Here is a 23,716-nt window from a genome sequence, read left to right as displayed (position 1 = left end):
TGTGTGTGTGTGTGTATATATATATATATATATATATCAATGTCACTGTAAATGTGTAAAGAAATCAAAGGTTCGAACTACGGTAAAGGAGCCAATTGTCAAAATGTGTTAATCTATATTTGCTACTATTAGGTACAGATTGTGTTTGTCTACAAGAAAACTATATGGAACATATTTAATGAGAGGTGAGAGGAGTTAATTTTGATTCTACAATCATACATTGATTATTAAAATTATCAGCCAATTGTATCCATTTTATTCGTATGACCAAAATTTGTTCCTTTCAATTTCATGTTCTCATCTCTCACGGGACATACATCTTATATTTGTGTGTATGATGTAATGAAATGAAACCAGTTCACTACACTATGGCTATTGGCTAGCCTAATGATGGAAAGTTTAGGTAATTTGCATAAGGTTATAGATTCAAACTTGTTGCCATTGTTAAAAAACAAAACTGTAATAAAATGAAGAAAAAAATATACAGAGAAACATTGAATTTTATTTAGATTTGTTTTAAATCAGACATATATAACGAACGGTTAAGAATTGTTACGTGACATTTTCATACTGCTAAATATAGTAGGAGTGAGAGATCAGATAATATTACGTAAAAAATAAAAAATAAAATTATAACAAGATGCCAAATATAAGAAAGAGTATCTAGTCTAGGCATATGCCACCTCTCAAGTCTCAACGGCATATACGAATCATTCTTCTTGTAATGCTCCAGCAGCAATCAATCATAACCGTTCGTATTTGCCTGCAATTTTTATGCTTACATAAAAAATTATTAAAATTACAAATATTTAAAACATTTCTTCCCTCTCAACCGTCAAAAGTCCACTCTAATTTGTGTTAAGGAACTATTTGTTGGTTTGTGTAATTATCATTACCCTTATGACTAATGAGTATATTTCTTATCCATGAAAATCGAAAATAATATCTAGAATTTATAATAACTCACACTCTTCTCAACCAATTCAGCATTGACACCAATCATTCTGTTTTAAGTACGTACAACTTAGAAAATGGAAAACATATAATTTCCGCTGTAAATAGAATGAAGGTGTAGTTACTCCTAAACACATAGTATCATGCTAACTTGGCAAAAGATTACAGAAGAATTCATAGTGTGCAGAAAAAGCAAGGAAATGCGCCCATCCAATAATATAATAGGAAAAGTGTAAGTAAAGACTTAGACATACCTTAAATTTAGAGGAATCTCGTCCATTATAAAAAATAATATTAAAAAAACGAACCACAACAAATTACAGATTATTGACATTTTTAAAAAAAAATCAAACATATCTTGTTCTGCTAAATAACTTGTGAATCATTACACTCCAATGTTACAGGGATAAATGCTTTGCTATCATTAAAAGAACGCGAATATACATGGTATTGTCTGTTTTAGTGGAGCATGTGTGACAACGGATACTTAGTGAGAGATTTACAAATCAATAGTTGTGGCCACTGACAAGAGACTGGTCCAAGCCATATTAGTGATTTCGTGTAACTTAGAACAAATCCAACGCATCAAGAGTGATATTTTAAACGCGGAAATGGTCAAAATGCTGAGTTATGATGATTCCTACACTGTCAGACTGCTGCAGAGATCATGTGGTTGGGGCCTGTTAGGACCTGGGAGGAAGATTCTTGTCGCGATGAGGAGATACCTCTAACTGGGGTGGCAAGAGCTTCAAAAAGCTTCCTTGAGCAGGTTGATCATTTGCAGACGTATCGGACGCCTCTGGTGTTTCTGATTCACAATCTATCATATGTCAGCCAGTTTGATCACATGAAAAAGATTTTTATGATTACATTTACATGCAAGAAACACAAAGGTGTAACACAAACTAAACGAGAAGAGCTGGAAGGAATATAATGGTCCCAAAGCTTGAGAAAGCCTACCGAAAAGTGACTTGATGGTTGGCCTCTTTGGTTTGGACTGTTTCTTCTTCAGTTCAGCTGTGAGGCAAGAGGAAGGCAAAGTCAACGGAAAACAACAAAACACACGACCTTCCAGAACATTAAATGTAAATACAATCCAGCACAAAGACAAACACAAAAATTCAAAGAATTTTTACTTTCAACATAACCCCACCAATTTATGTTCTAAATTCCTGCTTGAAAAGACATGTCACCTCATTGATGTGAAACTATGGTTTAATATATCGTTCCATACTATCCGGGCCTTCTCTCATAAGATGGAATGAATCATATCTGCCAGATCTAATCATCTGGACCAAGTTTTGCACATAATGGTTTTGCCTGTAGATTAACTTTCCTAAGTTGCATGTAATTTTTGGTTTACAAGTAACAAATATAACTTTCCATTGACCCTACTGCTTTGTTATCTTCTTTTCTCTTTAATGTATGTTCATCCAGCCATCCACAACAAAAACATAGTTTCTATGAAAGAGACAGATCATGGGCTATAATCTTTTTTTACATGCTAATTCTGGAAGAAAAAAAATATAAGAAAGTTGAAACAGATAGAACTATAGTTAAGGTTGTCATAGAATATGTTCTTTTAAATTATCCTTGTCTCAATATATGGAGAAAAAAAAGGCTCATACATACTTTATTCATTCAAGAACTCTTGGTAAAATAAATTCCGTCGAGGGGCATTAACCAAAAGAATAATGTTCAACAATGTTATTAATTTTTAATGTAATAGCCAGTAGACTTAAACAATTCATACTTTTGGTTAATGTATCAAAGTTGAAAATATCTTCACAAAGAGTTTCTTAACCATAATTCTCTCAAAAATGATTATGAATATCTGAATATCCCTCTGACCCTCTTATAATAAAATATATATTACAAACAAGCATAATAGCCATGAACATAGCAAAAATAGAACCTCCTGGCAAACATATAAACATAAAACAACTTGTAGCCGTGAAAAGAGAAAAAAGAGATGTACCCATCCCGGGAACTTGATAATCATTTACAATTTCAAAGTTCTTGTAAGTGTATCCAACAAAATTCAAATCCTTCTTAGATGAAAGCATCTGTAACATCTCAACAAACAACAGAAGAAGAATAAGATAAAGGAAATGAATAGAGGTGAGAGAACAACTGAAATTAACAATTTGAAGATTTGAAGATAGAGAATTATAAGACAGCAAGAAAAAATATTAAAAAAACTGTGACAGATCACAGATGTCAGGTAAAGAACAAAATAACTAACAATTTGAAGTTCGAACTTGAGGAGACACCTATTGGCCACTGCTAATAGCAAGTTAAACACTGGTATGCTTTTTTTATCAAGGGTGGATAACCCTTGAGTATAAATTCATATATTTCAAACTCAAGCAGATATAAACAACCCTCAATCATGAAAGTTATTGCTAACCTAAAATGGACATTTTAGCAAAGCTTAACAAATACACACTTCTACCCAAGCCATAACTTGAGCTTCCTAAGAACTCAAGAAAAGTGTGAATTATTTGTTAGGTATCAAAAGCTCAATGCCAAGACATTATTCATATCAAAAGTCTGAAGAAGTTTTAGTTAAGCTTGAAATTAGCCAAGTAATTTCTAAAGCCAAAATTTGTCTAAAAGTGAAATGGAGAATAAATAAAAATTTTGATAAGAGAATGCCAATTAAGTTTGATAGCTTACAAGATATTTCCTACTACCACGGTCCTGCCTATGCTTTATACCATCTCAACAACTACTCAACTCATTGGGACTAAAAGGCATACCAACAGCCTACTCACAATCACAGCTATGCAAAGTAATTAAAAGATAAGTAGCTCAAAAGTATAAACAAAACAATGATGACTAACTGATTTTCTTTGCTCTTCCCTGTACTTAAAAAAGGGATTGAACAGGAAAAACATACTTCATCATCATGTGAACCAAAAGGTGACACTAGCAGACTAGCTCTACAGATAACTAGTTAAAAATTTCCAACAGAGAATAAAACACCTAAGATTACCTTCCTCCATGGACCAGATCTTGAAGATGATTGAGTTTGGCTGTCAGACTACAAATGCAAAAGACAAAATGAGAAAATATGAACAAGGAAAGTGGCCGACAACAAGCTACACAAAACAAGAATATAAGGGACTTGAATACCTCATCAAACTTTTCAAAATTCTGAGTATCTAACTCATCATTGACCTCAGGAATAAATGCAGCTTCCATTTGATACAACTTATTCCATTCAACACCTTTGAAGAATGGATGAGCCTAAAGAAGAATGCAGCACAAAGGTAAATCCATACCCAAATATATAATATCACAAATCTAAGAATTTAGAAAATGGCACACCATACAACACCTTTATTTCATCTGCACCTTTTGACCCCAGCCTTTGATTGACATTACACAAAAGTTTACTAATAAGATCTTTAGCTTCTGGGGATAGCCTAGCTTCTTCAGGAAATTTCAAGTAAGTTTTCCAATTTACTATCTGCACAAAAGAGAAACAAAGATTAGCATGCTCTATAAAATTTAGAAAGAAAAAAAGAGTTATTAAGCTAACAGGATTTTGCTACTCTAAGTGTAGGTCACACAATAGGTTATCTTAGGAAACCTTTTGATGGAAATCGAGGGAAAAAAAAGTGATTTTAATACTTGCTGAAAAAAAGAATAAATCAAGGAGAAAGATCTCTCCTCCACCCTATGCAACTGAGCTCCAGCTTTGTTCTAGCAAATCTCAATCGTGGTCCTTTCTACCTCTCCTATTTTAAGCTAAAATAGTTCAACCACTCTTACTAACTGTGTGTTTGGTTATCAGTTCAAACCATCCATATGGACATTCAATGCCAGTAATACAAAATGTTGCTTCTTCATTTCATACTTTGGAAAGTGTGAATGCCCATTTGCGATGATGCAAACAAGTTCCCAAATACACTCTAACAAATTGTACAAACTATTGATACTCTATTGTAACTAAACATTGATACTTGGGAGTCTCTAACATATTACCATTGATGAGAAAATCGAAAGAATTAACTTCTGAAAATCCAGGCATTGCTATCAGATTGCTTGCACTTCATAAAAATATAGAGATTAAAGAACACATTTTAAATATCAATGATGATCCACTTTGCACTTATAGAAAGTGTACTCTTTACAAAAGTGAATGTCAATTAAGCATTAGTCACAAGAAACATTTCTTTCAAAAAGATTACCTTCCTGCATGTTAACATTGGATCATCAGAATAAAAAGGAGGATATCCCACCAGCATTTCGTACATAATAGCTCCAAGTGACCACCTGTGAATTTTGTAACAACCATCATTGCATCAAAATAAAATATGTAACCCTGACCTTATATATACAAATTCCACATAAATGAAGCAAAACTCAATATGCTTATGCTTTTAGAACATTTGAAAGGGAAATAATTTAAATAAAAAAAAATAGTCCCAAATTGCATCCCAAGTTTGGAAGAAATAAATTTGAATGCCAAACTAGGTTGAAACTTGAAAATTATTGAAAAGATCACCAAAAATGAATTAAAAGATAAACTTGGATGCTATGATATACAAACACAAATAGCAGAGAAACCAATATTTGATAACATGCCAACATTCACATGCATAAAACTCACCAATCACATTCCATCCCATAACCTTTCTTCAAAAGAACTTCTGGAGCAATATAATCTGGTGTACCAACTGTGGAATAAGCCTGCAGTGTTTACACATTCAAAAATTACAAGCACTCAAAAAAAAGATGTCGAAGAACACTATCTTAAACACCATTCATATAGATACCCAAAATACTATAATGCAGACCTTTGTTTATATTTTTATTTTTTTCATTTTGGGTTGGGTGAGGGGAGAAGGGCCTGACATGTACAATTTATCAATATACTATTATACTATTTTGGCATGTCACTACATCATAAGGAAAAACACCACATCAAGTTTTACAATTGCATGCACTGTCATAGTAAGTAAAAAAAAAAAAAAAGAACATAATAGCAATTTAGCAGGGAACTTACAAGTGTTCTCCTGTTTATTTGCCAGTGTTGCAGTTGTTCCTGTTGTGAGCGTTTAGGAGTTGAGCTTTGTGTAGATCCATTCACATTCTGACCCACAGAAAAATCATTTTCTTCAAGTGTACTACAATCTAATGGTTTACAAAGTCCAAAATCTGACAATTTCAAGTGTCCATATCTATCAAGTAATAAGTTGTCTGGCTTGATATCCCTGTAACACCAAATATTAAATAGACAAACGTATTATGTATAACTGATTAAGTTTGCTTTAGTTTCAAACATAAACACATACATGTAAATACAACTTCATACATCAAACAGTTTTCACAATTGGATCCTTCAAAATATTTTTGGTAGCAATCACGACAAGTTTCACAATTGTAACGGTATATTCTGGAAATTAACTCAAAGTTATACCAGGACAAATTAGAAGCTAACCCTAAATAGAAAAGTTAAATGTGGTACAACTGAGGAAATAGGACTACTCCGAAAGTAAATGAACAAGTATATGCATACCTATGTATATAATTGTGCTTATGTATAGATTCAATAGCTAAAACTGTTTCTCCTACATAAAATCTGGCTTCATCTTCAGTCAAGATATCCTTTCTCATAAGTAGAGTCATCATATCCCCACCCGGTAGATACTCCATAATAAGATACAAATGTTCATCATCCTGGAAAGAACAATAAAGCTTGACTATGCAATTGCTGTCAACCTCTGCAAGGAGATTCCTTTCGGCTTTAACATGCTCAACCTGAAAATATTAACAAACAGGAATAAGTATAAAGTATGATGACCTTATTGACCATAGGCATTTAAACTACTAATATCTGGACTGGAATAACATAATCTAGCAAGATCAATGATTGTAACCTGGCCTCTGCGAAGCATCTCTGATTTTTTCAGCTTTTTCATTGCATATACGTGACCGCTAGTTTTCTCCCTACAGACTCTGACCTGGAACAATTCAAATTTCAGGGGAAAAGAAGGGAGGAGATCAATTGGATAATTCTGCCACACTTTTACACACATAATCTAAAAATGAATTTGGGGTTCACAAAAGAGCAGGTGTTTCAGCACATACAATATTCAACTAAATTACATTTTTTTCAGACAGAAATCAGTCTTTTTATTTGCGCACACAAATCTCTTCAGCACGGCAGAGTTTTAGATATAGTTAGAGTTTGTTTTTGAAAAAAGAGAGAGGAGAAAAGAACTTTTTTTCATTTAATAGAATGGTTACTTGTAGCGGTTGTAGCAGATTGAATAGCGGCCTGATTAGCGATCATAATGGCACTATGAGTTGATTCCAAAAAAAACCCTCAGAACAGGGACATTAGGGCTTTTTGGGGAGCTATTTTTGGGGTTTCAATTTCCAGAATGAAATCTACAGCTGTAATAGTAGTGAAAATGATAAAGAAGACTTAGGTTTTGAAGATGATGATTGATTCCTATCTAGGAAACTTAAATAGTTAAATTTTTATCATTTTTGAGAATTTATATGTATGTGATATACATTATAAACTATATAAAAATTTTCAAAATAGTGGATATCTCACTATCCAACTAGATCAATTTGGGAGCCAACTGCTTACCAGTCTTTAAAACATATTCATAAATAGGAGGAAGAAAGCATAGTCAGTCATATCACAATAATCATATACATACCTCCCCAAATGCGCCTTTTCCAATCATTGTCAATAACTCAAAATCTTCAACACCCATCTTATGCCTCTGAAGGCGCATATATTCTGTTTCCTTTTTCTCTAAAAACTTAAGCAGGTTGTTTTGATCCTCCTCAGAGACATCAGCATCAGCCAACTTCTTTTCCAAGATGGTTCGACTGTTATAAGCAAGTGATGTTATAAAAGTTTATCACATATTTGCCAAAACAGCTAACACAGTACACATTAACATTGAAGCAAAGATGCCACTTCCAATTCTGCAATTTTCTCATGCACCTCAACAAAAAGTAGAGAGAGGAAACCATTTCCCACTATAGTACATTTCCAATCAAGTAAATTATTAGAACTTTATAGCTTCCACAGTATAAGAGCTTGTGTTATGAGCCAATGACCTTGGATCTCATTAAACCTTCCCATTAAGAACATAATAGTGATTTTTCAAACTCAGTAGATGCAAGTTCACATACTAGTTTCATGAAGAAAAAAAAAACAAGTAACTCACTCTTTGTATGGATAGTCCTCCAAATTTCCCAAAAACATTCAAACCTCCTCACGGAAATAAAGACAATAACTATCAAATTTGAGTTACAAATACAAATATTTTCATAAGACTGAACTCGATGAGACATTCCAACTTCAATTTTCAATCACACACCCCATTGACTGTATTCTTGGAAATCCCAGTTAAATCAGTGCAGCCAAGTGCAAACAATTTAACATATCTTGCGGTATGACTCGTATCTACGTGGTGATGGAAAAGTGCAATGGAAATGCTAAAAACAAATATCAGAAGATTTACAGAACTAAAGTCCAAAATGATGTAAACAAATATCAACAAAATAACACTCTATCCGAAAATTTTTAAAACTTAGTATCAATCAACAGCATCAGCTATAGAGATCGAATTTCAGAGCAGCCAATAGGATTGACAAGAGACAACTCCGGCCTAAAGAATAACACTAAAAGTTCTTATAAGAAGCAGAGAGGGACGCCACAAAAAACTACAGGCAAGTGGTTTAAAGACGAGCAGGTGTCCTCACTTGATGTTTCAGAATTGAGGGATGCTATTTAGAACAAATGACCTTATGCACGAAAGTACATGTGTAAAGCTTTTTAAGGTGAGCAAGTAATTACTTGGATTTAACAGAAATCAAAAGAAGATCAAATATTAAATAACTAACCAATTAAAAACATTTGTCAGTTTTCATGCAGTCATTCTTCGTAAAGTTAAGTTAAGCATATTCCTTCCGAATATATATATATATATATATATATATATATATATATATATATATATATATATATATATATATATATATATAACATTTATCAGAATCAGAGATGAACTTAACCATACCGCTCCTTCCTCTCCTGAAGGTTCTTCATTTGCTCCTTGTAATGGTTTTCAATGTACTGCTTTGCTGCTGCCACCTTCTGCTTCGTGACACTGGAAAGCAATGCTTCATCTATGGCTTCGTTCGAATCCTGGTTTCCTCCATTACCATCCTCCTCCTTTTTCTTCCCAGCAGCCCTGGTTTTATCTCGAGGCTGGAACTTCTGAAGCCAACTCCTTGCAGAATCCATTTCCACACCTCAATGCTTCACAATCACCCTTCTAACCATTCCCAAACACTTCACTCCAAACCCCTAAAAGGAAAAACAAAAAACTCAATCTCAAGAAATCTTCATCAATATGAACATAATTACATAAGTCACCCTACAATTTTTACACACACCAAAAAGGTAAAATTTTTAGTCTTGTTTCCCTGCACTTTCTAATTTCGCTGATAACCCATTTCCCACGACGGATATTTACATTTTCCCTCAAAAGCTCACGAGTAAAAACGATTTTTTTTTCTTCTGGGTACCTCAATTCCTCGGTTCCAGGCATTTCCGGGGCTAAAACAGTAAATTCGATGGCATGAGGTGAAAGAAGCAAAAAGGATTTAACTTTTTTAGGGTTTAGGAAAAGCAAGGAAAAAACCACAACGCGGAAGAAGAATTGCGTTGCTAGAAAGAAGCTGAGAATTCGGATTACCGCGTTATGAAAAATATGTGTTATTGTTATGATGATCCCGCGAAACCCTAGACAGATAGATAGAGAGAGTAGCAAATTCGTTGCGCAATGGCAACTGCAACTGCGATTGGCAATGGCTTCGGTGAGGAACTGAGTGAGAGATACGAATTTTGCGCGTGATTTTGTGTGTTTCAAGCTGTCTTTCTCTCTGTGTGTGTATTCGTACATGACATGGCGTTCACTTTTTATGCCAAATTTGCAACTAAAATATTCTTTTTAAAAACAAAAACAAAAATATAATAATAATGGAAAAATGCACAAAAAATAAATAAATAATCAAATTTATTCTAAAAAGTGAGTTTGAAACTAGTTCTACAAATATAAAAAAAAATTAATAAGAAAATAATCTCACAAATTTAATAGTATAATTAAGTTGTTATATTTTTTATATATTTGAATATTAAATTTATATTTTTATTTTTTAGAAATTAATTAATCATCTATCATATTTTGGAAGATGAAGTTGATTATTTATTTAAAAGAAAAGAAAATATTAAAGGGCAATTTTCGGTTTTTTTACATTTAAAAATTAGTTACTTTGGATCGCGCGAGAAACTGGTTTCGATTTCAATGCTGCCCCTTTTTTTAATGGGAAAGAATTTTGTCTCTTTTGGGGAAATAATATTAAAAAAAGTTTTGGATAAGTTTTAAAAATACCTTTGCATGCGGATGCTGGCAGAGAGAATGTTATGAATGATAGGTATCGTTTTTTCTTGCAAAATTGGTGGAGTCAAAACCACTGCCAGTTGTAGCCGGCCTGAATTTTGAAAGTTTGAACATTGTTGCATTATTATATTTTATTCAAATATTAGTTTGTTTTATTTTGTTCTTTAAAATTTTATATTAAGTGTTTTAAGAAAAAAAATATTTTGTAAAGACTTAAATAAAAAAAATTACAAGGATAAAAAAATATTAAATTACAAAGATGAAAAAATATTTAATTAATCTAAAATTATTAAGGAAAAATACTAGTTGTAATGTTAAGGAGGAGAGACGTCTAAATAGAGACTTTGATATAATGGACATGGATAACGATTTTTACTTGGTAAAATTTAATTTGTCAAAAGACAATGTGACTTTAGAGGTAGAGGGATCATTTGATTTTGGTCTTCATTCCTACTATGATGGAAGATTCTCTCAAGCTATAGTCTCAATAGTAAGATGACCAAAATCAAGGTGGATCATAACACACTAAAGGTTTAATAAGAAAATTTATTTCCATTATTGTGGAGATTGATTTAACCAAATCAGTTATAGGTAAATTATGACTCAATGGCCATTAGTATAAAGTTACAATTGGTATGAAAGATTTCACCTCATTCGTACAAGTGTGACTGTTACAACCATCGTCTTGCAACTATACAGCAAACCCACAATATCCATGGCAGACTCCTTAGTCCCATGAGGTAGGGCAAGGTGGTGCATTGAATGCTAATAATTCAGTAATAATCATGTAGAAATTTTTGACATTGGAGAAAAATATGGAAAGTGCAAAAATAGTGGTAACTTATTTGCATGGTAACTGCATGATTACCACCTATAAGAAAAATGTTTCTCCCATTAATAAAGATAGGGAAAAAAAGAAAATTATAAATTAAGTCTAATAGACCTTTAAATGTAACCAATACTGATAATAAATGTAATAATGCACCAACATTTAATGAAGTTGCAAACTCAACAGTCAATCATGTGTGGGATCATTATCAACCCTCAAAACCACCCTTCGAAAAAAAAACGCATGATCTACCCACCTTTAAGGATACTACTACTAGTCTAAATTCCCAATCTTCTTCAAATGTTCATGCTATAATGAAAGTAATTTTTTCATGGTGAACAATCCTCCAACTATTCAGACACACTCAAGTGTTCTTAATCCTGCGACATTACAAAGTGTACCAAAAACTTTGTTCAAGTCAACCATACATAGAACAATTAGCCCCCTTTTATTTTTGGTTGATTGGCAAGACTTTACTTGAGAAGGATATCACAAATGACCTGCAATAAGAAAATTTCATGCATGACATAACAATTGATAACCAAGTCCATCCACCAAGTGTGAATGTAAACATGCATGCGTCAAAGAATTAAGGGCAATATTATTACGTCTATGTTTTTCTCCGAGTTGTGATAATGTTAAATGATGATTATTCTCATAGTTTGTATGACAAAATTTAGGGATATTTTAGTGCTTTCTTGGAACATCATGGACATAATAATAATGTAGTAAAGAGGCATGGTCGGGCATTAGTAGGAGGCATAAAACTACTCCCATTATACTTATGTAGACTTGTATCCAATTTGATAGAAGGAAGACCTTTTGGACCCAAGTGAGGTACACTTCGATCTTTACTATGGACATTCGGGTGGCCTTTAGGTCCTTATACATCCAATGACAATAATTATAGTCTTAGTTATTAAGACAATCAATATTTTGTTACTTTTGATATCCTTTAAGGTATGAAAAAATACACCTTCATAGGAGTATATGCTAGCCCTAACCCCAACATGTTGATCTTCATAAGTCATTTTGATGCCTCACTTGCAAATATCCTTACTGCTCTCATTCCAAAGGTGGACAATCCTAATAGTTTTAAAGAGTTATGTTCAATCACATCATGTAATATCACATTTATATAATCTCATTACAGAGGTATTGATTAGTAAATTAGATCATGCTGAGGTTCAAACCTCAAATTTACATATTATTATCATGATAAATTTGTTGAATTTTAATTAAATGAATAATTACTTTAAAAATTATATTATGATGATTTTAAATTATTTGATAGTGTAATACATACAGGTTGGTTAAATATTCCTTTTTTTGTTGTTGGGGGAAAGGGTAAATATAGAGAAAGCTTAAATTAAAACTTAGGTATCTATGGTCCCTACTGTTGTGTAAGACAAGTGTCTAACACTGTTGTAACTTTGGTTAATAGTAGAAATCGATTCATTAATATATATATATATATATATATATAGAGAGAGAGAGAGAGAGAGAGAGAGTTTTTCTTAATGTAGGGACCAAAATATAAAGCTGTGTCAAATATAGAGATCATATACTTAATTTAACTTTGGAAACCAATCCTCAACTTCACCGAATTTGCTATTAGCTTCAACATTCATTGTAGCATCCCCCCTGCCCCAAAAAGAAAAATTATCCTAATGTGCAAAGTAAAGCATTCACCATGATTATTAGACTCTAGAATTTCTAACAAAATTATAGCAATTTGCTCCCATCAACTTTCTAATTGGTTCAATTTACCTCCCCAACTGTTGAATTCCATAACCAATTTGAATAACACCGACAGCAGTCAGAATCGATAAATTGCACATTCTGATAGACTTATGGGTGTACTACAATACACTACCAACTGAAAGTTTTGAGGGTATATGAGGTCAAGGTGGTCAGTTGTTTTCATATCCTTCTTATTGTCACTTGTAAGTTGACCAAGGTTTAATGAATTGAAGAAAACAATTTGAAAATTCATTCCAAAAGTATTTCTTGTTTAAAACATCTACAATACACTACCAACTGAAAGTTTTGAGGGTATATGAGGTCAAGGTGGTCAGTTGTTTTCATATCCTTCTTATTGTCACTTGTAAGTTGACCAAGGTTTAATGAATTGAAGAAAACAATTTGAAAATTCATTCCAAAAGTATTTCTTGTTTAAAACATAAATGCTTTTTGTTCATTAACTGCAAATATTTTTCCAGGATTTTGTAAATTGTAATTCTTCAAACATAAAATTTAATTAACTATATTGTTTTAATCTCAAGTTACATGAGATTCACCCATCCTGATCCTTAGGATATAGTGGGAAAATAAGCAAAAGATTCTTCTTGATGAATATTTTAAATTAGATTATTGGCATATTTCATCTACAGATGTTGGTTAGTTAGCTTTGAAGGTAAGCCTCCAATACCAAATAATATCAATATAATTGTCATTTTATAGGTGTGCTGTGGTGCTGCGCGATTTAATCATGCCTTACCTTCTCCGACGAATGAAGGCTGATGTGAATGCCCAACTTCCAAAGAAAACTGAGCATGTTCTATTTTGCAGCCTTACATCAGAGCAAGTATCTGCTTATAGAGCATTTTTAGCTAGCACTGATGTGGAGCAAATATTGGATGGACACAGGAATTCTCTTTATGGAATTGATGTGATGCGCAAGATCTGCAACCACCCCAACCTACTTGAAAGGGATCATGCCTTTGATGATCCAGATTATGGAAATCCAAAACGTAGTGGGAAAATGAAAGTTGTAGCTCAAGTGCTTAAAGTTTGGAAGGAACAGGGTCACCATGTTCTCCTTTTTACTCAAACCCAACAAATGCTTGACATTTTTGAGAATTTTTTGACAACTTCTGGTCACATTTATCGGAGAATGGATGGTCTCACTCCTGTAAAACAGAGAATGGCTTTAATAGATGAATTTAATGATTCAAGTGAAATATTTATTTTCATTTTAACAACCAAAGTTGGGGGGTTGGGGACGAATCTTACAGGTGCAAATAGGGTGATCATCTATGACCCTGACTGGAATCCTTCAACTGATATGCAGGTAAGTTTGTACTTAATACATCCTTTTGTTCTTGGAATTGTTGAAAGACAAACTTCCCTGAATTCACCATGTTCACTTAACTAGTTGGGTATAAATCATATAAAGACAACAAAAGTTGCGTTTAGATATTTTATGGTGAGTGGATTAAAATATTATGGAAGAGGAAGCATTTTTATCACCCTATTTCATTCCCATCCATAACCATCAATTTCAAACAACGCTAATAGTTTTGGAAGTAAATTATTTATTATTTTGTGTCTGATATGTTCAAATTTTTGAAATTGTTTCAATTTTCATTATCATGGAGGATAATGTTCTGGTTTCAAATTTAAATCCTAAAATGTTATTTAGAAGATTGTTGTTTCTTTTAACAGGCCAGAGAGCGTGCTTGGCGTATTGGTCAGAAGCGGGATGTAACAGTGTACAGGTTGATTACGCGTGGAACTATAGAGGAGAAAGTGTATCACCGTCAGATTTACAAACATTTTCTTACCAATAAGATATTGAAGAACCCACAACAGAAAAGGTTCTTTAAAGCCCGGGATATGAAAGATCTTTTCACACCTAATGTGGATGGAGAAACTGGGTCAACTGAAACGTCCAATATTTTCAGTCAAATATCTGAAGAAGTCAATATCATTGGGACACACAAAGAAAATAAGGATAAGTATAAACATAGCCAACCTGCTGAACTGGATTCTGAAGATGTTGCAGTTGGTAATGATGACAAATCAGAGAGAGGTTCTTTAAGAGGAAAGGGGAAAGAGAAGGTTGAACATAATAGTAATAAGGTTGATGAGGAAACAAATATATTGAAAAGCCTTTTTGATGCCAATGGGATACATGTAAGTTTCTTCTGTGTGTTTGTGTTTCAGCTAACACATCCAATTTTTCATGCATCATTACTTCCTATTTGACTGACAAATTATAGGAAATCCACACCCTGTTGCATAATATTCAAGAATTAAGATAATTATGAACAAAGCAAGCATACTGCATATGTTGATTTATACAAGAATTACAAGGTATCTCTACCATGCTCGCAGCCTCTGGCTACATTAGAATGTGATATTGCCATATTGGTCTGTTTCTAGTTATAAAGTGATGCTTTTTACTCTTCTGGTACTTCCTTTTTCCACGTGTTTCCTTTGTGCTAAACTCATTTTATGATGGCAGAGTGCCATGAACCATGATTTGATCATGAATGCCCAGGATGAGGAGAAGATGAGACTTGAGGAGCAAGCATCCCAGGTTGCACAAAGAGCTGCAGAAGCTTTACGTCAGTCACGAATGGTCCGAAGCCATGATAGCAAAGCATCTAACGAATTACCCAACAAGGGAACTAATAAGATCAATGGATTTGCTGCTGGGGAATCTTCTGGTAAAGCATTATCTTCCGCCGAACTATTGGCTCAAATTCGAGGTAACCAAGAGAAAGCCATTGGTGCCGGGCTTGAACATCAGTTTGGTGTGTCGTCAAGTTCCACTAATCAAGCAAGATCTGTAGATGCTAGATCTTCCATGGCTACTGAAAATTCATCCGTACAACCTGAAGTATTGATTCGGAAAATCTGTACTTTTATACAACAACGAGGTGGTAGTTTCGATTCAGCCAGCATAGTTCAGTATTTCAAGGACCGTATTCCCTCAAAAGATGTTGTGCTGTTTAAGAATCTGTTAAAGGAAATTGCTACTCTGCATAAAGGATCAAATTGGGTTCTGAAACCAGACTACCAATTCTGAAACGAGACCATCAACAGAGGCTATTTGCCAATGTATCAATTCTGACTGCGGGGTGCTTTAAGTTGATGAAATATTCATTATATAGTCCGAACGGTAGACTCTGAAGCATGATTCTTTGTGCTGACACGGTTTACTTTTTGTACTGATCTTGAGTTCTTTTTGTGGGTTACATGTGAGAAGAATGCCAGTAGAGCCAATCATTGGGTTCTTAGCTCAATTTTGTATACTGAGAAGTGAGAAGGGACAAATAGGTAAACAGACGCCTCTAAGGTGTGCAGTAAATAGTAGTTTTGTAAAGCCGCATAATTTATATTTTGATTCATTTGGTTCTTTCATCTCGATTCCTTACCATATGATTTCTGTCTAGTACATGTGTGCATGAATCCCACATTTTTACTAGCACTGGAAGATTTTATAGATAGGTTTAATTATATCCTTAGTCTGTCAAATTAGGGGATCTGTTGCTTTTTAGTCCTCTAAATGAAAATTTTAGTCTTTTAATTTTTTTTTTAAAAAAAAACTCTAGTCCTTCGACCAGAGTTGAGGGATTAAAAAGTGTAAACTTTTTATTTGAGGAAAGGGACTGAGAATTATTTTTTTTAAGAAAAAAGTTGAATGACTAAAAATATATAAACTTTTGTTTGGAAAACTGAAAGAGAAAACGTAATTTGAGTGACAAAAAATACAATTTAAGTATTATGGCTATTTATTACTTAGATATCTGAATCCTGAATAGAGTATCGGAGTGATAAAGCATTCAAAATAAAATCCTGAACCTCAAATTTTTCTTTCTTGAAACTTGAACGGCTAGTTTAGTGCAATCCTATAATGGTACAGCCTACCCATTGAGTTTGGATCAATGGCTTAATAGCCTGTTTTGATTTTAAAAAAATTATAAACAAGAGAACAAAAGAAAAAGAAAAAGTGAAATATGTTTTTCTAAAAGTTAAAATTAATTTATGCATAAATTAATTTGTAGAAACTCTCATATAGATTTCTTATTTTCTTTTCCAATAAGTATTTATGAAAATTTTATTAGAACAAATGCTAAATCTGAATTTATAGCCCCCAAAAAATATAATGTCAAGTTCTGAGTTTTAGAATTTAGTACAATCGTCCGAGTAGAGCTACAAGTGTAACATATAGCAGCTGTTAAAATGGACATTGTCACTTTGTAATTATAATTATTATTACAAGCAACATAATAACTTCATATATACCTAAACACATGGCATCCGGAACAGTACCTTGAACATAAAATAACAAGCACACCTCAGTCAAAGAAAGATTCTTTTCGGGGGGTGATTCTTTTTATAGAGATATGAGAAAACTGTTATTACAAACAAAGAAAAACATAAATATTTCCAGGATATTCATTCCTCAAGCAATCGAATTACTTGGTACTTTGTGCTAACTTTACTTATGAAATCTCTTTCTGCAGATTCTTCCACTGTTTCTTTTCTCAAAATAAAGAACCAAAAAAATCAGAGAATAATAAAAGCCTCATTGTTAAAATGCTCATATATATAATCAGAAGGCTGCCCATCCTGAAGCTGTGGTCGATCCAGAGGTGGTTGTTGTGGGAAGATTTTTCTGTAAATGCAAACAGACAAGAAATGTGAATGTTACTCTAGATTTTAGACTACGGTTGGGACTTTTAACTCATACAGAAAGCCTCATGGTTGAACAGGGATGCTCCAGAAAGTCAGTTGATGATTGATTGTTTTTCAAATCATTATGGTCACTATATGTAGAAACCTAGATTGATGACTAGGATCTAAAACTAAAACAATAGACAAATCTACCAGAATTGTCATACAAGAATAAATGCAGTTAATATTCTTATTGGTCTTTACCGAATAAAATCAGCACAAAACTAGTAGTACCTTTATGTAAACAAAGGAACGATAACTTCACATTTGGGGATACAAGATCAAGAATGCAGTGATGAAAAAGTTAAGCTAACCAATCATATAAAAAGGAGATAGATAAATAACATGCTTAAACAATCTATAAGACACGACGTTGCTGTTAAGTCATGCAATGCAATAACTATTAAGCCCTAAACTTTTCAATTACATGAACAAACATGCCAAACAGCCAAGAGAACGAGCAGAACCAGCATACCTGTAGTTGAGAAAAATCTGATAAAGCGTTGGTAGAATGTTTCACACTTTCGTATGTCCCTTTAGGACCAGTAGCACGACTGGTGGAAGCAGTCCGAGCAGCAACGGGATCATTTGGTGGGGGTGGAAGAGGAGACCTGATTTTCCCAGCTCCACTTGGTGGGGGAGCAAGACTCACGATTTTTGGCTTTGGTGTCGCAGCATGCCCACTGGTTAGGCCAGCAGCTGAGAGCATGCCAGTTCCACTAGTTGATTTGTGCTTCACATTAATCCTAATGGTTTCCCCTTCCTACAGGCCAAATAACAAACACACCATCTTAAACACAGGAAAAAAGCCATCATGATCCACGGGGTAAGAAAAACATACTGTTAAGACAATAGAAAAAAGTAAATTCATCAAAATCTTGGAGAATTGTGAAACTGAAAACACCCTTAGAAATTGCTCAAAAAATTGGATTTGACCAAAGCAAAATAAGGCCCTAATTGGATTAACTTTTTTATAAGCACTTATGAGAAAAGAAAATCAAAAGATATAATGCATTGAGCTTTTGCCCAAGCTAAAATCAACTTATGTACCTAAGCTTTTGGAAAGGTTAAATGAAAAGAGCTTCTATACAAATTTACGTGCATAAATTGATCTTCTTCTCCTATAAGTATGGAGAAGCTTACCGAAACAGATCCTAATTCATCATCACAACAACAATAGCATACAGTAGATACTAAAGAATTAAGCTCAAAACATGCATCATCTCAGTGATCCAGTTAACCACAACATCTAATCATTGCTTCATTCACTCAAACTTAACTAAACCAATGAAATTATACATCTCAGCATGTTTTAAGTGGCTTTTGTTTATTCATCTAAAAAAAAACCAATTCATCATTCAGCATTCATAACAATAATCACGATCGCGAATTTCGGTTCAATTACCGAATCAAAACAATTAGATAGTAGAAATTCTGATTGATATACCTTGAGCCTGTGATTGACGGCGGGGTGAATGTCGATCTGCGACTCCTCAGCGGCGGCTCCGTCTCCGGCCTCCTTCTCGTGCTCGCGGCGGACGTACTTCTCGTGATCGGAGAGCGCGACGTTGAAATCGAAGGCCTCGTTGCGCTCATTGAACCCTAGGCCAATGAAGGCGTGCTTGCCTTGGCCATCCTCGATCTTGAGGACGAAGTAGCGCGACGAGTCGAGGACGGGCTCGACGGCGGTCTCGCGCTGGCCGGCGTAGACGAAGCAGGCGGCGAAGAGCTCACCGGAGCTCGGATCCTCGAGGCGAATCTCGCAGCGGTCGCGCCGGGACACGACGCGGATCCGCCCCGACCAGATCTTGTCGGACTGGAGCCACTCGCCGCACTTGTAGCCGCCGGAGGTGCTTCGCGGCGGGATCTTGTACACCGACACCTCGCGCACCACCAGGAGCGTGTGCTCAAACGCCTCCTCCTCCTCCACCTCGAACGACATCGTTTTCGGGGAGGGAAAATTAGAATTACTTGAGTTTGAGTTTGAGTTTGAGTTTTGGGAAAATTTAATGTGAATTTGAGACGCTTTGTGAATTGCGATTTGAGGAATGAAGAATTGAAGGTGCCGTGTCTGTGTCTCGCAAGGTCAACTGTTGCGGGAGATGCACTATCCAAATCTTCTTTCTTTCTTTTTTTGCTTTATCTTCTTTTTCAGTAACTCTTCGATCTTTTCTTTTATTTTAAGGCATCAAATCTTGTTAAAATCTGCAATTAATTAATTGATACTTTTATATTTTTTTATCATATGATAATATAGAGAAAAGGATGTGCACCCACGCTATCAGAAGTTTTATATTATAATCATTCAATCACACTTTTTAGTATATGTTAAATTTATTAATTCTTAAAATATTAGAAGTAATTTAATAAATAAATTGTAATTAAATAATAATATAAAATTATTTTTTTATATTATTAGTATATAAACATTAAATTCAATAATACAAGAATGTAATGATGATATATTCATATGGTTATTCAATCATAAATTATTATTATGATTGTAATTATCATAAAAATAAATTAAATTTATTATATATAATGAATTATAATTATAAAGAAATGAATATGTAAAATTATTTTCATACCTTGCTACATAATCTATCTTCTGATGAATATAATATATTGTGGTAAATTGAATTTTATGAAATGAGGAATCCCAGTTATTTGAGGAATTGAATTGGATACTGGATGATGCTTAGTGGCATTCACAAAAGGTGCTGGCTACCAAGAAGGAAAAGGACCGCACACAGTTGGAAAATATTTGTTTTATCTGCCGTGGGATCACGTTTGTATTTGATCTGTTGGACTCATTTTTATGAGAAGGGAAACCGTTAGGTTAAAATCAGTGCGATTAAAATATGATAAATATTTTTTTTTAAAATATGTTTTTCATATTTCGAAAATATATTATTTTTAAATTATTATCTAAAATTTAATTTTGGTCATCTACTTAACTAAAAAAAGTTATGTTTTAGTATAATACCTGACATAATTTAAAAGTGTTTTCAACAAAAAATTAAAATCTATTTTATATTTAAAATATATAACAATAATAAATAAAATATATATATATGTACTTGAATATACATTCTTAAAGTAACAAATTTTGTTTGAACGGTGTGAGTGAAGACTCTATGCACGTGTATCCACTCCAGGTCAATTTCTATTATCAATTATTGGATGAATTTATTTATATTTCTTTATCTTTATCTTTGAAAATAAAAAATTATCTCATATTTTTTTATCTTTAGAAATTCTCTGATATAAGATAAAGATAATTTTTAAATAATCGTATAATTAAATATGATAATTAATCACATGATTTGATTTTAATATGTAAAAATAAAATTTTATTCTTATTTTATGGATAACTTCCACGTTTATAAAGTAATCCTCTTTTATTTATATTAATTGTATTTTTTGTGCTATTAAAGAATATAATAATATTTCATTAAAATATTTATTTGATTAAATTAAATTCTCTAATTTAATTTTTTTTTTTGGAAAGATTAAAACATTCATTTGTATGTAATTTCACAGGTTTAGCAATATTTCCTTAATGTCAGTCGGAGTAAGTAAGTTAAGGTTAATTCTAGAGTATAGTATAACGATTAAACTCTAATAAGTTAACATGTTATATTTAATCGATAAATAATTTTAAAAAAATTTCTCTTTCACTCAATTACCTTGGTCTTGAATCTATTGTAGAAATAAAACTTATTACCTATAATTAATGGATTCCTTATTATTTAATAATTAATTCTACAAGTATTTAATCATATTTAATATTAATTCAACTAGTGCCCTAAAACATTAGATATCCAAAATTAAAAAATAATCAATAACTTGTTAGTCATATTTAATATTCATGATAATAAAATTTTAATTTTAATCAAGAACTTGACATATTAACAATTTAATAAAATAAAAAATATGATAATAAAATAAAAATAATTTTTTATTAAAATTAATAACATGATGAATTGAATCTTAGACATCCATATTTATCTCTATCATCCTTACCTCTAGTTGATTGATCATTTATGATATATATATATAGAGAGAGAGAGAGAGTAGAGTTTGTTTCCTGGGTTCTTAATCACCCGAAGTGGGTGCAGATGGTGCTAACTATGTGGTGGGCTTGGAAGTGAGATGCAATGTAGTATTTTCCCAGGACCTGTGACCACTTGAGTATGCATGCAAGATGGCTCATCATAGTATTGCGGAAGTAAAGTGCAGATCAACAACTTAGGATCCGTGTGTGGCCGAGAATTGACACACTCATGTGTTGTCCCTGGGAGCTGGTGGTATCATTCGAAATACAGTGGGGATGAGCACCTGTGGGTGGGGCTGAGATACTGTCCATCAAAGAAGTGTTTTGTGAATCAGATAACATGGAAGTTTATTGCATTCTTAAACAACTGGGAAGAGAACCGTACTTCATATATCATTGCTTTCGAACATCAGAGCCTTGGCTTTGTTAGATTGGGACATTGATTTTGTCCAATGGGGAGCTGACTTAACCAACATGGATGCAAGCTGGAGTTCACCTCCTGATGGAGTTTTAGAGTTACTAAGGAATGATCTTTCTTCTTTTCTAACGCCATGTTATTTCCTTTGTACCAAAAAAACAAATCAATGAAATGTTTATGGTCACATCATCATCCTCGGTTAATGTTATTATTTGACAAAAATTTGTCATTGTGGTTTTGAAATAGGCTCCACTTAATGTTAGCCTTCTGTGATAAAATTGAATGTTGTAAATAGTTTGGATATGTTTCATCGTAAGAGATTTTACTTATTAATATCTTTATTTAATCTGGATATCAAATAAACTCTAACAATGTAATGTAAAATTTTATAGGAACATAACTATATGGATCAACATTTAGTGTAACCAGTAGCTCAAGATTAAGCTGTTATTTATCTTCAAAGAGGATCAAAATTAATTTTTAATAAGTAAAAACTGAAATTGAATTTGAAACATGTTAGATCAAGATTCAACTAGTCAAAATTCTAAAAAAAATAAAAATCTAAACACCTTATAAGAATAATATCAATTTCACAAACTAACAAAAAAAAAAGTCATACATGGCCAATTACTTGACAATAATGACCAATCAGCCACACTTAATGCAACTTCAACAATAAAATGTGTAATATAAATTGTAGTGATGCCATAATTTTTCTCACATGGAAAAAATATTCATATAGACATAACATCAAGAAAGAAGAAGAAAAGACTCTAATTTGTCGCTGCAAATTCTGATGGGAAGCATGGATCACCGCTTCCTATGGAAGTTGAAGCTGTTGCACTTCGTAAGACTTTAAGGTGAATAAAGCACATGAATTTCCAGAACTGTTTGATTGAAACGGACTGCAACCATGCTGTGAATTCTCTCTCTAACAGCAAACCAAATAACACTGAATTTGGCTCTATAATCACATGATGCAAGGAACTTCTCCCGCAAACACAAGCAGTCAATTGTGAGCATCAAGATCTTTTGCTTGTAGTCAATTTTTTTTTTTATATTCCAACCTATATTGAACCATGATTATGATTCAAATGATATAAGTAAGTGGTTTGGCTTTAAAAAAATCATCAAAATCACTACTTTAACAATAGTACTCATATATAAATATAAGTAAAGGGAGTTCAAAATATGACATTGAAACAAGTAAAGGGAGACATTTAGGTAAAGTGGGAATTTTCCACAATTTCGTCCAAAGATCTCCAAGAATTACACTAGTTAATGCTTGAAAATTGAAATGGATGTGTGTGAAGAGCTTGGTGGTAATCTGGTCTAACCGCGTGTATATATTGACCATCCTTAGTATGCTTACAAGGCAAGCAATCCTTACTATGTTTAATTATCGAATAGTAATTAATAGAATAGATTGAAATATAACAAAATAAAATAAAGTGGGATGCAAATATAACAAAATTCTAGGCTAAAATACTATTTTCTCAAATCTGCACTTTAGTCCCTCTATTTTTTAATTGAGATATTTCATC

At 33.0% G+C, this 23,716-nt stretch overlaps 3 protein-coding genes across 8 annotated transcripts; 1 reads left to right on the top strand and 2 right to left on the bottom strand.

Annotated features, from left to right (window-relative positions):
- Positions 1–1,205: 1,205 nt before the first annotated feature.
- On the bottom strand, positions 1,206–9,905 carry LOC114372497 (serine/threonine-protein kinase tricorner-like). 5 transcript variants are annotated; one of them, XM_028330076.1, is made up of 14 exons: positions 9,696–9,905; positions 9,015–9,304; positions 7,641–7,815; positions 6,846–6,929; positions 6,485–6,726; positions 5,972–6,179; positions 5,576–5,655; positions 5,154–5,238; positions 4,298–4,429; positions 4,093–4,206; positions 3,953–4,000; positions 2,933–3,020; positions 1,915–1,971; positions 1,206–1,774 (listed from the first exon to the last, which is right to left on the bottom strand). In XM_028330076.1, the coding sequence occupies exons 2-14, from the start codon at positions 9,239–9,241 to the stop codon at positions 1,638–1,640; spliced, it is 1,677 nt and encodes a 558-aa protein (XP_028185877.1). In that variant the 5' UTR covers positions 9,242–9,304; positions 9,696–9,905; the 3' UTR covers positions 1,206–1,637. The 5 variants fall into 5 exon arrangements, with proteins under 5 accessions (XP_028185877.1, XP_028185878.1, XP_028185879.1 ...); XM_028330077.1 differs by lacking the exon at positions 9,696–9,905 and adding an exon at positions 9,526–9,686; XM_028330078.1 differs by lacking the exon at positions 9,696–9,905 and adding an exon at positions 9,394–9,519.
- A 3,576-nt stretch (positions 9,906–13,481) lies between these two features.
- Positions 13,482–16,380, top strand: LOC114371884 (DNA excision repair protein CSB-like). 2 transcript variants are annotated; one of them, XM_028329191.1, is made up of 4 exons: positions 13,483–14,052; positions 14,092–14,302; positions 14,677–15,147; positions 15,479–16,380. In XM_028329191.1, the coding sequence occupies exons 1-4, from the start codon at positions 13,721–13,723 to the stop codon at positions 16,043–16,045; spliced, it is 1,581 nt and encodes a 526-aa protein (XP_028184992.1). In that variant the 5' UTR covers positions 13,483–13,720; the 3' UTR covers positions 16,046–16,380. The 2 variants fall into 2 exon arrangements, with proteins under 2 accessions (XP_028184991.1, XP_028184992.1); XM_028329190.1 differs by having other exon boundaries at positions 13,482–14,302.
- An 810-nt stretch (positions 16,381–17,190) lies between these two features.
- Positions 17,191–19,855, bottom strand: LOC114371886 (uncharacterized protein At1g03900-like). Its single transcript, XM_028329192.1, has 3 exons — positions 19,145–19,855; positions 18,173–18,460; positions 17,191–17,638 (listed from the first exon to the last, which is right to left on the bottom strand). Exons 1-3 carry the CDS (start codon positions 19,637–19,639, stop codon positions 17,576–17,578), a joined length of 846 nt encoding a protein of 281 aa, XP_028184993.1. The 5' UTR covers positions 19,640–19,855; the 3' UTR covers positions 17,191–17,575.
- Between the last annotated feature and the right edge of the window lie 3,861 nt (positions 19,856–23,716).

This window comes from Glycine soja, chromosome 10 (assembly GCF_004193775.1).
Source record: "Glycine soja cultivar W05 chromosome 10, ASM419377v2, whole genome shotgun sequence".
Taxonomy (NCBI): Eukaryota; Viridiplantae; Streptophyta; class Magnoliopsida; order Fabales; family Fabaceae; genus Glycine; species Glycine soja.
This window is presented reverse-complemented; position numbering and strand designations above follow the sequence as displayed.